This window comes from Prionailurus viverrinus, chromosome D1 (assembly GCF_022837055.1).
Source record: "Prionailurus viverrinus isolate Anna chromosome D1, UM_Priviv_1.0, whole genome shotgun sequence".
Taxonomy (NCBI): domain Eukaryota; kingdom Metazoa; phylum Chordata; class Mammalia; order Carnivora; family Felidae; genus Prionailurus; species Prionailurus viverrinus.
The window spans coordinates 104,527,365-104,542,958 of record NC_062570.1 but is presented as its reverse complement, the minus strand read 5'-3'; the positions used below and the strand labels follow the sequence as shown (position 1 = coordinate 104,542,958).

General features: G+C 51.0%; 1 protein-coding gene across 4 annotated transcripts in view; it reads right to left on the bottom strand.

Annotated features, from left to right (window-relative positions):
• Positions 1-15,594, bottom strand: part of STX3 (syntaxin 3) — a 41,149-nt gene continuing 25,555 nt past the window's right edge. The window contains exons 3-11 of one of the 4 annotated variants that reach the window (XM_047878691.1): positions 13,675-13,774; positions 11,861-11,935; positions 10,781-10,848; positions 8,659-8,767; positions 7,527-7,600; positions 7,239-7,373; positions 5,441-5,551; positions 3,850-3,963; positions 1-1,397 (exon numbers count right to left, since the gene is read on the bottom strand). In XM_047878691.1, the coding sequence (XP_047734647.1) occupies positions 3,880-3,963; positions 5,441-5,551; positions 7,239-7,373; positions 7,527-7,600; positions 8,659-8,767; positions 10,781-10,848; positions 11,861-11,935; positions 13,675-13,774 (756 nt within the window). In that variant the 3' untranslated portion in view covers positions 1-1,397; positions 3,850-3,879. Of the gene's footprint in view, positions 1,398-3,849; positions 5,552-7,238; positions 7,374-7,526; positions 7,601-8,658; positions 8,768-10,780; positions 10,849-11,860; positions 11,936-13,674; positions 13,775-15,594 lie in introns of those variants that run through there. The other 3 variants (XM_047878692.1, XM_047878690.1, XM_047878689.1) reach the window with 3 other exon arrangements.

Below are 15,594 nucleotides of genomic sequence, written 5' to 3'. Positions count from 1 at the left end.
TAACTGACTCAGCCCTGACAATAGGATCATCCAAAGGCCACATGAATGATCTCAGATTGCTATGGGATATTCTCAGGACAAGCCTCATCAATGCACTGGTGGGAAGAGGTACCAAAACTTGTCACACCTTCTGTCTGCTAAGCAGAATAACTTAACGGGGTCAACTTAGTCCCTACCCCAGAGATCCATGATCGTCCCAGTACTCATCCATAAAACAAGGTTTCTAAATGACACGGGAAGATATTTCTACTCTGATTCATTTGCAGATAAGCAAATGTCTCTTACCTAATTTTTAGCCTAGCTCAAGGTTTTTTTGTTTTTTTTTTTTTTGAGGTTATAATATCCTCCATTTCTAGTTTCCTACTTCCTGAGAGACATGGGCATATATGTATATATATATCTCACACACATGGTTATAAAAATACATCTGGAATACATGAAATGAGTGACTGTATATTCGCACCAGTCTTGATCATTTCCAGAGCCTGAGACTCAAGCACCTGTCCCTGGCCCAATTTTAAGTGCCTGGTTATTTCTGGCCTCAAGGCAATGGCTTCACAAAGCTTCACTCCAATGGAGAACAGCCAGTTTCCAAGAGTTTGATATGGGAAACAAATATCCCATACCCTTAACCTTTACAAATGGTAACCTCATCATGGATCATCTAGGATCATCATGGTGCCCCCTTGAGTAAACACGAGAGATTACGACATAAAGATTGAAGTTGGTCACCAAGCTGAACATACTAAGAGCTTAATTTAAGATTGAATTTCAAATAAGTCAGCTTCTAAGACCAAAACGACATCTGCCAGTTCCTCATATTTTCAAGATGTGGGGACAAGAAATTGTAAGGACTGAGATCCTGCCAAGTGGAAGGCTCAAGTCAAGTCTTATTGTTGCCACACTTGGAAGAATCCCTTTGCTTTGTTAAAGATGCCCCCCTAAAAAAATACACTGCAATTTCTGGGAGAATACTCCATGAGGTAGAAAATACAGCACCTTGAGAAGGTTTTGAATAGGCTTTCCAAGGTGCAAGGCATAACTTGACACATTCAGAGGAAAGAAAGAGAAGCTGGGGTGGTTTGCACAGTCCAGGAGAGAAGGCACTTCAGAGTTGGGGCAGGAGAAGGTTTTGAGGAGAACTCAGGGTCGCATCAGGTAGATTAGCTTCATCCGGGCTAAACTGTTTGCTGGGTCAGGTCCAAGGACGGTTACAAGGAGACAAGGGGACAGGTCCCACTCTCTCAGGAAGGCCATTCAAACTCCATTCCCGTCTGAAGACAAGGGTGGCCACACCAGGCTGGAGTGAAATCGGGTTCTAAGAGAGGCAGGGGAAGGAGGAGCTGATCAGTGCACAGGATGATGGTGGAGAGCAACATTAAGACTCGGTCACAAACCTAGAAGGTGGAGACGAAAAATCAGACAAAACTGCAAAAAGGAGGGCAATGGTGAAGTCAACGCGAAACCTGAGAAATCCGGTAGACAAACCCCTGAGACGGGACCTGGGACTAAATCTCCTATTGTAAAAGAATCAAAAAGCCGTATTATGCAAGGGAAAAATAGACCTCTGGGCCTTTTATAATCTTTCACACAGGCTGTCACATTCCCATCAAAGGACTTGCCAGAGGGAGGCCAAGTCACTCCATGAAAACACCTGTTCTATCTACAGGGCCCTCATTAGCACCTTTCAGATACAAGTTCCAGAACTTGAATCTTCTTCTCCATTACTCCCCTACTCCCCACTTGTCTTACACAGTGAAAAGAACAAAGAGAAATTCAGGGGTCATCATGGCTGTTCCATCTGAAGAGCTGGGTAGGCTTGGGTGAGTTTCCTAACTTCTCTGAGCTTCAGAGTTTCCCATCTGAAAATGGGGATAATGTTACTATCCTAGAACAGTACCTGGCACACAGTTGGGGAATATAAACATAGGCTGTCTTCCCTCCCTCCTGCCCCCAAGACCTCTTGTCCTCAGGCCACATGGATGGGGGGAGGGTGTCCAGACCTAAGCAGCAGCCAGTCCTGACTTTATGGAATACACTACAATAAGCAACCCGACACTGCTCAGCAACGCAGATAAGTCAACTAAACACAATATGTGAACTAGTCTCCCCCTTTAAAAAGGATTCATTTACGTTCTCAAGATGAAGTTGATGTTTAGTGCTATAACCATCTCTCTTCAAGATCCTGTGGTCACACCTCACAAGGGGTCTCGAGACCCCTTTGAGACCCACTGAAGCCAAAATAAAGAAGAGGGTTGGCTCTGGGTGCCAACATGGAGGTACGTGTCAGGTATTTAAAAGATTGGTATCTAGTACCTCAGCAATGCAACTTCTCTGAATTCATCAAAGAGAAAATAGAAATGAGAGAAATAGAGGTTTGTCATACTGTTAGTTGTCGCTAAATAGTAATAACAAACCTCCAACTTTGGGGAAATAATAACAAATTGAGAGTGTATTCACAATCTTGTGTTGAAAATTAGATTTGCGGAGAGATCTCAGTGATGCGGAATGAGGCATACGATTTTTTAACTGGATCTAAAACCAGAGATAATACGGTCTAAGCCGTGCGAAACCACGTCTGAACGTGTACGTGCCAGAAGGCTATGAGCAATAACACTAAAAGTTCATTCTGTTCACCTTTTCTGTTTTATAGGGTTTGTTTGTTTTTAACAATACATCCTACATTTTATTCGGAAAAGTAATATTTAAGAAGTCACAGAAGTGTTAACAGTCCCAACAACGAGATCATTGTTGTTATATGGCCATTATGGAATGAAGCCCTGATTCAGCGGTCAGTTCTATTCTTTCTACCAGACTTTAAAGAAATTAGGGGCGCCTGGGTGGCGCAGTTGGTTAAGCGTCCGACTTCAGCCAGGTCACGATCTCGCGGTCCGTGAGTTCGAGCCCCGCGTCAGGCTCTGGGCTGATGGCTCAGAGCCTGGAGCCTGTTTCCGATTCTGTGTCTCCCTCTCTCTGCCCCTCCCCCGTTCATGCTCTGTCTCTCTCTGTCCCAAAAATAAATAAATGTTGCAAAAAAAAAAAGAAATTAATGTCCTAGACTTTAGACTCACTATCCTCCAAGGCTCTCTGGACTTTGAAGATGACGAAGAATGGATACCTGGTTTTACAAATGAAGCTAAGATGCCGTAGAGAACCTCCCCCCAGGCCCATCGTCAGCTGTGTGTTCACACCTGGCCCTGGCACTTCATATCTCTTCAAGCCTGAGTGTCTTCGTCCATAAAATAATGGGTAACGATAGTACCTTCATCAGGAGGATGTTACGTGGATTCAAGGACGTGTGTATAAGGTGTTCAATACATGGTCTGGCACAACTCAACACTGAGAAATGTTAACCGCTATATCATTCAAGATCCAACTGGTCAGTCAGACAAAACCCCGCTGCCCCAAACCCCATTCCAAGGCTTTGTTTACACTGAAAAGCATATGGAAAGCAAAGCCCAACATCCATGAGAGTCAGCAAGAATTCAGAAGATAAACCCTGGATCCAGGACACAGATGGCACCCAATTAGGAGCATGCTTGCTGAGCAAAGGGAGCGAAAATGTGGTGCGCGGATGTGCCAGGACAGGTGGTAAGACAAAGAGCTGGGACAGAATCCACAGGAGAGGAAACCAACAGGAGCCCGGCCCAGAAGAGAACTTTTCCCAGGGACCAGAACACCAGAACAGAATTTTAAGGAGACAAAAGAATGCACAGGCAATCGGAAGTTTGAGAGAGCTCAGTGCGTTCAAGGACAGCCACAAGGGGCAAGCGGTGCCATGTGAAATCCCAGGCCACTTCCTCAAGAGGGAGCCAATCCAGAGTCCCCGAGAACCTTCCATTTACTTACATTTCAGTGCAGCAGCCACTCAGGCCACCATTATTTCAGCCCAACGGAAAGTCCAATAATCAATGCTAAAATGCCCAGCAACACAACTACTAGCACAATGATAATTATCAATTTCTGGAGAGAAGGATAAGAGAAACAAAACAAAGCATTATTACAAACAACCCAAAACAGTAATTCATCCAAAACCCAACCCGTCTCACCTCTCCGTTGAAAGCATCTTATCGATCCAAATAAGAAGGCTACATCTCTACATAAAGACCTTCTATTAGGATATTTTATATTTCTGAAATTACTTCCTGGCTGGCAAGGCCAGCAGATGGAAATATGGAGCTGCTCTCAGCTCACACTGCAGTCTTGGACATGTGCACAGATAAAAACAACAACAACAACAACTGTCTCCAAGCAGCTATAGGCCAAGGTATGACGTGACCAGTTTTTCCTTTTCAAGAAGTGTATGTTTTTTAATAGACCTAATTTCAAACTTCCATCCGTCTTTCCCCTAAAGCACATGCCTGCCCATCAGACCTGATCCAGTGACTGGGGATCAGAAAGCGTGATTACAGTCCTGTTGTGCGCCAGCCTGGATTCATCATGTAAAATAACTTCCCAGCTCCCTGAATCCTTACACAAGCAACAGGTAAAGTTGGAAGGAAATCAAAGAACTGAAGAACCAAAGTGTCAGAGCCCAGGAGAAAGAGAAAAGAACAGCCTATAAAGCACAAGCCACCAGAGATGGCTACCACAACGGGCAGAGAAGCTGAGAAGTCCTCAAGCAACAGGGGCACTGGAAGAGGGAGAAATGCACTGGTATGGTGGGAACAGTGTGACTGGAATCTGACTTTGAATCCCACTCCTGTACTTACTAGGTGGCCTGAAGCCAACTATTTAACCTCTGACCCTCAGCTGCTTCATGTGTAAGTAGAAATAATAGGTGCTCCGTAAGAGAGGAGGTAATGTTACATGGCGATCAGCACAGCACTGGGTTCATGGCAGAGAGAAGGGGGTGGGGGTGGAGCCTGGTTAATGGAGTGGAAGAGGGCAAACAGGTTTCTGAAGAACAGAGGAGTCAAGTGTAACATCTGAAAGGAACAGAAGTCTAGCAGCCACACCGGGGCAACGCGTCCACCCTACAGAACGGCCTCCAAGTATGGTTCCTTGGGTAGAGAGTACGTGAGCCAGATCCATGCAAGAAACACTGGGGGAAGAAGGGCAGCTAGCTACTCTCAGGGAAAGGCTGATGTAGGTGTTGGGAGGAGGCCAGGACACAGAGGGAAGGCACGGGCTCAAGGACACGGGTGAGGGTGCGGAGGACCAGAGAGAGGAGAAGCAAGCCAGACTGGTGGGGACTGAGGCGCTCACCCTCCGAGCTTCACTCTGATACTTGACAGCCTTTTTGGTGTCTGCCACGGCCCGTTCCACAAAGCCCACAGACTGGTCCATGTTGTTCTCGATACGGTCAATCATGGCTCCCTTTCCCCGGATGCAAGAGGTGGTGGCAGCAGAAACAGAGACAGGGACAGAGAAGAGAGAAAGAGCGAGAGACCGCGAGCAGAATGGACTTTCTTCTCTGAAGGCAGTGGGACAGTCTCACCTTCCGGGCCTGACCCTGGTACTTCACGGCTCTTTTAGTTTCTTCCCGTGCCTTCTCCACATGGTCCACTGTGTGCATGACATTCAGCTCTATGTTATCTAGCATCTCTCCCTGAGAAGAACGGACATGAGTCACGCCCCATAAACCCACCCCAGGACAGTCCTAGCTCACGTGGGGGAGGGAAGCATCCAGAAACCTTCTGTGGGGCACACATTCACATTTCCCATGGGAAGACCTAGGGGTCTCCGGTCCTTGATGGTGGTCACTCATTCAAGCAACACTCTGAATGACTCCTGTGGAGCAGGTGCTGCCCGGGACACCTGTAGTACACCATCTAGATGCCTGGTAACTATGGATCTCACAGATCCCACCCCCGCCATTTTGTTTTTAACTGAGCATGTGAGGAGAGGAACCAAAATGAGAGTATTTTGGGGCATAACTGGGATGCTGGCCTCTTGCTGGTCATGTAGATCTGAGCCAAGTTCATTTGGCCTGAGGCATGTTTGCTGACTACTGCTGCAGAACAGTGCTGACAAAAAAATAGTTGCTCAGTAAATATCCAAGGTGGGAATGTTTGCTTTCTCCAAGAGATACTCCCGGGCCCCTTAAGTGACAGATATTGGGTTTACCTAAGCTATTTGGTTACATGTTAGATCGACGTGGCTATGGAGGGACAGTGGTCTCTGAGCGAGATTCCCAACCATCTCTCAGCTGTTACTTCCCGACAGGGAAGTTCGGTGACTCGGATTAATTCTGGGCATCTTAGGATGGGAACGCCCCTCACCTATCTAGACCTTCCCCAACCTGACCCGTTGCTTTACGGCACTCTGTAAACACAGAAAGGCACTCACCATCACTTGACTCTCAAACCAATTCCTCAGCAAGGCCGCGAGGGGAGAAAAAAGAAGAGTGGGGATGGACGACGCACTTAAGGAATGGTCTCAAAGGCCAGAGGGGGCGGAGGAAAGAAAGGCACCTGGGCCCCGAGCAGGGACCGGCCTTTGAAAACCAGCCAAGCAGTGCCCGGGCTTCAGTTAGGTTTTGCAGCCCTCCCACAAAGGACTCGGGCCTCCATCCCTTCCAGGTGGCAGGGCAGCTGGAAGTTCATGGTAACACGGCGCATCTGGACACCGTGGTCGCCAGGACCGGTAGGCACCTGACCATGCATGGAACCAGCGCCACACGCAGGTGTGACAGGCTGGCAGCCTGAGCAAGGACACCCAGGGACAGAATAAACCATCAGACCATGAGTGTTCCAAGTCTTCCTACGAACATTATTCTCCTGTTGCTTCGTTCATTCCCTTATCTGCTCTTGTTCCTTAGCAAAAAGTGCCAAAATATGGGGGGGTGGGGGGGACATACAAAAGAAGACACAAAAATGGACAAAAATTAAACCCTCTGGCAAAGCTAACTTTTCACTGTGAGGTGGCAGAATGACCCTGTCTTCAGTGTCACCAGTGAAACAGTTCGTACCCGGAGGCTGTTCTAAGGCACCCTCACCAAGAACCCACATCTCCAGTTAGAAGAGAAAACAGGGGGTGCTGAGGCTGGACCGCATCAAGGCCCCTAGTAAGTTTAAGTGACTGTGAGGCTGAAGGAGCAGCAAGAGTGACGGGGCTGACGGGGCACTCGGGGGGGGGGGCACGTTCCTGGCCTGGACACTGGGATTCTGTTCCTCCATCATGCGAATTCCTGAGGACTCCCCCACTGCACCCCGGCCGGTGTTCTGGCCCCCCACTTCTCAGGAGTGCCTGAGTTTCCCTCCCTCGCCCCACGGGGGTGCCCGCTGCCCGGTTACCTGATTCTCCACCAGCATGGCGATGTCCACGAACATGTCATGAAGCTCCTTGATGCTGCTCTCCAGCCTCACGATGTCCTTGTGCCGCCCCTCGATCTCGCTGAGGGCTTGCTTCGAAATCTGAGAGTCGATGATCTACAACGGGCCACACAAAGGCCGACTGTCAGCCCACGCCCTGGCCAGAGGCCCCCGCCCCCCGGCACCTGCAGCCCTGCCCTTGCCAACCACACGGAGCCCCACGGCAGCCTCCCTCGAGAGGGGCGTGCACCCCAGCTCCCGGACGCTCACCCCAGAAGTGAAGATGGCGGGGTTCCCACTCTCCAACATCTCCTCCAACTCCTCATCTGTGGTCTTTTTGCCGGCTTTAGCACAAAAGAGGTAGAGCGTCAAATGTGAGACCAAAGCACACCACTGCAAAAGTTCCCTGAAAACCAGGAACACGGTGACTTCACTCTGAAGACCGTGGCCTTTACAACGCACCCCCGGGAGCCCCTGATCGTCTTGCTTCTGATTTCTCCCCTAATCCAGTCCAGCCTTAGCATTACGGGCGATTACCTTCCTAAAGCACGTATCTGACCACAGCCCTTCCTAGCTCAGAAAGCTGACCGGCCCATTTGCTGTGCCTCAGAGGCCCAGGAGCCGGTCCCTGGCCACAAGCCCTCCCTCCTGCACCTGACCCCACACTGCTACTCCCAAGGGTTCCCTCTCCCCAGGCTGGGCAACCTGCCACCCCCGATAAACACATGTGCTTTTCTCGGACCCCTTCCTAGTCCACACCCTTCCTCCACTTAGAGCCGGTGGCACCCTGCAACGCCCTGAGTCCTTGACGGGCACGGCTGTCGGGATCAGTCTATTCCTCGCAGCACCCGGCACCACACTCTGATCTCATAAATGTTCTTTGCTGTCAAAGAGACAACAAAAAGAGGGGCGCCTGGGTGGCTCGGTCCGTTAAGCGTCCGACTCTTGATTTCAGCTCAGATCATGATCAAACGGTATGGGGGTTCGAGCCCCACATCAGGCTCTACACTGACAGCATGGAGCCTGCTTCGGATTCTTTCTCCTTTTCTCCCTGCCCCTCCCCCACTCGTGCTCGCATGCTCTCTCTCTCTCAAAAATAAACATTAAAAAAGACAGACAGAGACAACAAAAAGATATCATGAGTCCCTAGGAGACGCCACGAATAAATGCTGGCGCCCACAAGGTCCAGAGGACCAAGCCTGACAAGCACCGTGCCACCCACAATGCTGCTCCAGGGACGCCAGTGCCCCAACGCCTCTCCTGGGCTTGAGTGCAAAATACGGGGCGGGGCGGGGGGTCAGCCACTGGCGGGGGTGCTGCCGCTCGCTCCCTGGGGTCTCCCGACTTGGGATGAACAGCCAGGTGGCAGGGAAAGGTGAAGGGACATGCGCCAAACACGTACTGATTTCGAGCTGCCGCTGGATTCGCCCTTTGCTGCGTTCACGGAAGTCCACCTGAGCCTCGTTGTATTTGGTCATCACCTCCACAAACTTCCGGGACAGGACGGAGTGCTGTGGGAACCATGCCAACTGCGGTAAGCCCCCAGGAGCTGAATGTCGGGGAGCCCCCACGGCGGCAGAGCCCACGTGCCCAGCCCCGCGTGGCTGTCTTGGCAGCACCGGACTTGGAATCAGAGGAGCAGGTATAAGGCTCAACGTTCCGCTTTCCTCACTCACACCATCGGAAGGGTCCGCCGACCCTTCCAGTTCACCTGCCCTGCTGACCTCGCATGGTAATCATGGGGCCACGGGACAGCCCTGCATCCACACGACTTGCCGCCACCCGGGCTTGCTTCCTAAAGCTGCCAGACTCCCTTCCTGCATCCAACACCTGCCCAAATCCTTGAGTTCTTACCCAACCTGACCTCCCTAACGTCTCCCGCTTCCTGCTCAAAGCATTCGCTCCACAGCACTGGGTGTCTGCGTTCAAATCTTTACCGTAACTTTTATTCCTTGCCCAACTGTCCACATCAAGGCCTACTGGCTTCTCCTGTGCAAAATCACCAGTATTTGTACCCTTTGCAAATGCATACTACCGGCACGCATATTCAGACCAGAATCACTGCAGAAGCCCAGCAAGAGACCCACTGGCCTCTCGCCCCATCCCCACTCTGGTCCAGCTTTCAGGAGGTCCCCGGACTATCTCCTAAGAGACTACAAGCTGAAGCAAATGCACACAGGCTACCTGATCATATCCAGGTTCCCTAGGCAGGTAGGTATTCAGAGGCCTCTGGACCACAGAGCCACATCCTCTATCAAAACCCCGCAGCCACTCGCCCACAACCAGCTTTTCTCTCCAGACGGGCTGTTCTCTCCATGCCAGCCCCTCCTCCCCGCCCCACCACCATCACCACCCCTACTGATACTAACACATCCCTCACTCCACCCCCCCGCCCCGGGCCTGTCCACACACCGCTCTTGCCCATCCGAGGCCCAGCTCCTCTGGCTGCCCCCAATTCTCCCCAAGCTCTGAGGACGCTGAGGGCACCATCCATTTCACTGTGTTCTCACACTGCCCTCCTGCTGGGTCCTAGGTGATAGCTTCCTTGGGCCACCTGAACGTCAGGCCTGTTCTTTAAGGACAAGGATCGTGTCTTCATGACCACCAAAGAGCCTCAGTCCACACTAGACAACTAACGACCGACCATCTTTATAGAGAAGACCTCAGGGGGCACCTGGGTGGCTCAGTCAGTTGAGCATCTGACTTTGGCTCAGGTCACAATCTCACGGTTCTTGAGTTCGAGCCCCGCGTCGGGCTCTGTGCTGACAGTTCAGAGCCTGGAGACTGCTTCGGGTTCTGTGTCTCCTTCTCTCTCTGCCCTTCCCCCGCTCGTGCTCTGTCTCTGTCTCTCAAAAATAAAGATTATAGAGAAGACCTCAGTTTCCTCTCCTGTAAAACAGGAGGTGCACTAAATCTGAAGCTGTGCCCTGTGGGAGCAAGTCTTGGGAAGATCTTCGGGGACCTCCTTAGAGAAGCGGGGGGGGCGGGGGGGGGCTCCGGCCCCTCCCCTACTATAGCCCGGGCAGCTTTCCTTCACCAGTTCTTCGAAAGGAGTCCAAATAAGAATTGTACTTTAGGGCACCTGGGTGGCTCAGTCAGTTAAGTGTCCAACTTCAGCTCAGGTCATGATCTCACGGTTCGTGGGTCCGAGCCCTGCCTTGGGCTCTGTGCTGACAGCTCAGAGCCTGCTTAGGATTCTCTCTCTCTCCCTCTCTCTTCAAAATAAACATTTAAAAAAATAAAATAAAGTAAAACAAACTAAAGTAAAATGAAACAAACTAAAGTAAAATAAAACTAAAACAAAACAAAACGAAACAAAACGAAACAAAATGAAACAAAACAACAAAATAAAATAAAATAAAATAAAAAATAAAATAAAATAAATAAAATAAAATAAAATAAAATAAAATAAAATAAAATAAAATAAAATAAAATAAAATAAAATAAAATAAAAAAGACTCCACAGCTAAGAACAAAAAAATTAAGACTGGACAAGACAAGCGTCAGACCAGGGAAAGTCTTACCTGGGATTTCCGAATCCGAAGGTCTGCCGACGACCGCACGTCATCTTCCTCAATGTGCCTCTCCATACCTGCAGGGCAGAGCAAGGCTATGCCAGCAGCACGTTGCCCTCGCCCCCAGGAAGCACGCGGCTTGGTGCCCGGCTCCCCGCGCCTCCTCACACCCAGCGCACCGAGGGGTGCAAGAGACACCTGCGATCTCGAGACGTCAGCTCACGTGTGAGCCGCAGGCCTTCAGGCCACGGCCTTGCCTGTACCAGCTCTCGTCTGACTGTATCTCAGCACAGCGGCTCTCAGCAAGAGTCTCTGTCACCGGGAGACTCGGGCTCATATCCTCGCCCTGCCACCCCCTAGCTGCGGGACTCCAGGGAGGCCACGTTCCCTCTCTTAGTGTTCCTGTTCCCTGGTCTGTAGAACGGAGTAAGGACAATGCCTCCCTCACGGCACCCACGTGCACAGCAAACGAGAACGTGCACCATGCTTCGCACACTCCCCGGCGACTCCTGGAAGCCGCCCCTAACGACCCCCACCTCCACCCGTGAGGACAGGTGTGTGATTTGTTTAGGGGGGAAGAAATATAAATGCTGCCTCCACCCTCTGACCGACAGTCTGCATTCCCAAACCAACTGGGCGAAAATGCTTTGGGGCCCCAGGGGAACTCCGTCTATGACGAAAGCCGCACTGAACGAGGGTCTAAACTGAAGGGTGGGAGGGGGTGGGAGGGCCGTAGACCTGGCCCCCCAAGAAATGTCTGTAGCCGGAAGAATAAGATGTTCTGCACCTAGACAGCGCGGGTATTACTGTTCACATGTACGTAGGGGCTGGGGAAATGGGACCGGTAAAGTCAAGGGATGAAGTGGGAGCGTGGAGTCTCACGGCGACTCGGCCGCCGGAAGCATACACCAGTTCTGCTCTCTTTCACCTACTGCCCTGGTTTCGAGATGGGCAGAATTTCTGGGGCAGTGCCCAAGCCACAGGCTGAGGGGGGACGGGTGTATCATCAGGACGCGTTTCGGTCCAGGAGAGCCAGGCCCCGCGGGTAAGAGGGGGGCAGTAGCAGGGGCCGGCTTGTTCCCTTCTTACTCTTCAGTTTGTTCCGCACGTTGTTGGCTCTTTTCTTGATCTCGGTCGTGAGCTGCTCTAGGTCGTCCTTGGTTTCTGGGTAAAACAAAGACAGACAGAATCAGTCAGCAAGACTCCTGGCTTTGTGAGCTATTCCAGGCAACAGAGGAGGTGGGAGCTTTCTCAGAGCAGTCTTTATTTACTGTGAGGTGTTCCCCAGTCATCTGTCACTGGAGTCACAGACAGCTTATTTAAGGGACATTTGCCAGGCACTCTGTCCCAGACCTATAGAATAAAAACACCCAGGGTTGGAGCCCTACAATCTGTCTTTTTCACAGGCTTTCCCAAGTAATTCTCTGGCACACAAAAGTATGAGCTTCCTTTTTGAGGAAATCATCTGGTTTATCATGACGGCTTCAGCTCAAAGGTAGGTGAGGGTTTCATGGGACCTCTGAGGAAAAGGGATTTCAACCAAGGTTCATCGATTTAGGTTCAGACACATATTTATGACATACCTACTATGTGTACGATGCTATTCTAGGATGAATGGAGCAAAGTAAGTATGAGCCATGACTACTCATTGAAGAACCATCCTGGGCGCACCTGGGTGGCTCAGTCAGTTAAGTATCCGACTTTGGCTCAGGTCATGATCTCAGGGTTTGTGAGTTTAAGCCCCATGTCGGGCTCTGCACTGACAGTGTGGAGCCTATTTGGGAGTCTCTGTGCCCCTCCCCTGCTCTCTGCTTTCTCTTTCTCTCTCAAAAATAAACATTGGAAAAAAAAAAAAACCTTTGGCACCTGCTACAAGCTTAGAACTGAGCTAGATACCCACACATCAGAGAGAAGATATAGATTCTGCCTTCAAGAGGTGCAGGGCCTAATGGGGGACAAGGGACAAATAAAATCAGCCGTTCTAATGTGCAGTGTGGAGTAAGGTGTGAGTTCTGGGCAAGGTGTGCACAGGGTGTTGGTGAAGAGCCTCTAGCACAGTCTGGAGGGATCTGGAAAGGTTTCTAAAGACAGATGATAGTAAGACCGAGTCTTGATGAAGGAGGAAGTGTTCAACAGGCACAAAAGCAGACGAACAGTGGAGTCTCCGGGAGATGGGACCGTATGTAAAAGATGCGAAGAGACAAGAACCATGTGGGGAACAACCGGAGTTGAGTCTGGCTAAAGTGTGGGTGACATGGGGGAGGGTGGCGGGAGAAAAGGGTGCAGAGAAGGGCAGGCCCATGACCGAGACAAGTCCCATGTGCTCTGCTGAAACGTTCCACCTTTAACCTTCAGGCACCAGAGAGTCACTGAACAGTTCAGAGTGAAATGACAGAGCGTCTGGCTCGTTCCTTGTCCTTAAGGAACCTAAAATACAGCCTGGAACCCTACTGGAAAAACGTGAAAAAGTTTGCCAGGCTGGCGGTAACAGACGGGACTCTCGGGATGGGAGGGACTGAAGTGAGCCTGACCCATTCTGGAACAGCTCAGGGAAAGAAGATGGCCTTGATCTGGCAGGATATGGAAGGGGGCTGGGAAACAGTACCCGCAAAGGCACAGCCATGGGACAGAGATGAGGAACGCGAGAAGCAGGAAGCCTCACCACAGGTCACGAGAGGGACTGGATGGGAGGGGGAGGAGCGTTTGGCCACAAGGATTCAGAGACCCCGGCCGCGAAGAGAAGTGCTGGGCCGGGAGGGAAGGGAAAGAGGACACGACGTGTGCATAGTGTGCAGTGTGGGCCGGATGCTCCCCGCCCCTCCCAGGAGAGAGGAAAACAGGGCTGGCTCAGCCCCAATGCCAAGGGCCATCGCCAGGCAACTCAGCTCCGAGTAAACGCTCACTTGGCTCAGGAATCGGTGCGGACAGGATGATACTGTAGAGTTTCTTAGCCTCCTCCACGTGTTCTGAGATCTTGTCTATGTTGAGCCGAGTCTCCTCGATCTGGAATCAAAAAGACAACGGCCCTTGTTGGGAGAGGAAGAACACAGCCACAATTGAGAGGAAAGTTTAGCAGAGGTCTCGGGGGAAAGCTGCCCACCTTCGGGGCTCGTGGGGCAATGTGAGGACTAGAAAGTCTTCTGCCGCCCGGGGAGGACCCCTGGCATGGCCAGATCAACTAACGTCCAGAGCAGTCACTGAAGACCCACACGCCTTGCTCCCGGAGAGGAGCGCGCTGGCCCCCCTGGGATGGGAGGCTGCAGGCCGGAGTCAAGACGGGCCAGGAAAACCCATGACGACAACGAGCCGGAGGACGAGGCCCAACACACATCCCAACAGGCAGACCCGTCAGCCGCCCCCAGAACCAGAAGAGCAGAGAGGGAGGATGGGGGGGAGGGAAAGGGGAGAAGGAAAGAAAAGCAGTGAACGGAGAGAACGGATGTAGAGAGTGGAGCGGAGAAGAGATGGAGACGGAGAAAGAGACTAAGCACGGCCGCCTCAGGAGACACGGGAGCCCCCCGCGTGTGTGTTCTGCTGGAATGCCTCCTACTAGCTGATTCCCTCAGGTGACCAGCCACAGGCCATTTCTGCACACGACTGAGGTTCCTGATCATGCACAGGGTGCACCACAAAATATTTCCTGTGGCGCTTCATTCCCAGAGAGAGCAGGACCACGAGACGCTCTCAAGATCACATCACTAAGTGCCACCCCAGCTCCTGCAAGGCATCATGGCCCCTGCTGATGCGGGAGCACCAGAGAGGCCTCCTCTGTCCACACCCACCAGGTCTAGCCGCCAGGCTTCCAGAAGGTGGGGCCTGTCAGCACTACGACAGTTAAGAAACCTCGTAAAATACCACCCGGTAGGATCTTAACATCAGCGATACCATAAAATGCAACTTGGCGTGTGCTGTCCAGTATGCTTTTCCTCTGGCAAATAATTCACTCGTTTTTGAAATCCTGGTCATTAATCTCCAGATTAAATAGAAAATGGGAAAAACAAAAGTGGACTTCTCTAACCCTCAAATCAGCGCTTTTGCCAACAGAGCTGTGGACTCTGCCCCTCTACAAATATACCGGTCTTGATGAACTGCAGTTTGAGAGTGGAATCACTTGCTAAAAGATATAGACTAAGGGGCGCCTGGGTGGCTCAGTCGGTTAAGCGTCCGACTTCCGCTCGGGTCATGATCTCGCCGTTTGTGGGTTCGAGCCCCGCGTCGGGCTCTGTGCTGACAGCTCGGAGCCAGGAGCCTGTTTCAGATTCTGTGTCTCTCTCTCTCTCTCTGCCCCACCCCTGCTCACACTCTGTCTCTCTCAAGAATAAACAAACATTAAAAAAAAAAAATGTAGAATAAAACGTCAATGTAATCGTATCATCAGGGTATAAATCCAAACCCTAGGGGCGCCTGGGTGGCGCAGTCGGTTGAGCGTCCGACTTCAGCCAGGTCACGATCTCACAGTCCGTGAGTTCGAGCCCTGCATCAGGCTCTGTGCTGACAGCTCGGAGCCTGGAGCCTGCTTCGGATTCTGTGTCTCCCTCTCTCTGACCCTCCCCCGTTCATGCTCTGTCTCTCTCTGTCTCAAAAATAAATAAACGTTAAAAAAAAAAATTAAAAAATTAAAAAAAAATCCAAACCCTAGTAGCTACCCACATTTCTGTGAAGCACTTTAACAGCTGGCAAACCATCCACGGTAGTGCGGAGGACCATCATTCACACGAAGAACGTAAAGGTTAAAGAGGTCATAGGTCACAGGTGATGGTTGGGTGGGTGCTCAAACACGGATGTTTGGATGTTGGAGCTCTCCAGACTCCAACTGGGATGCT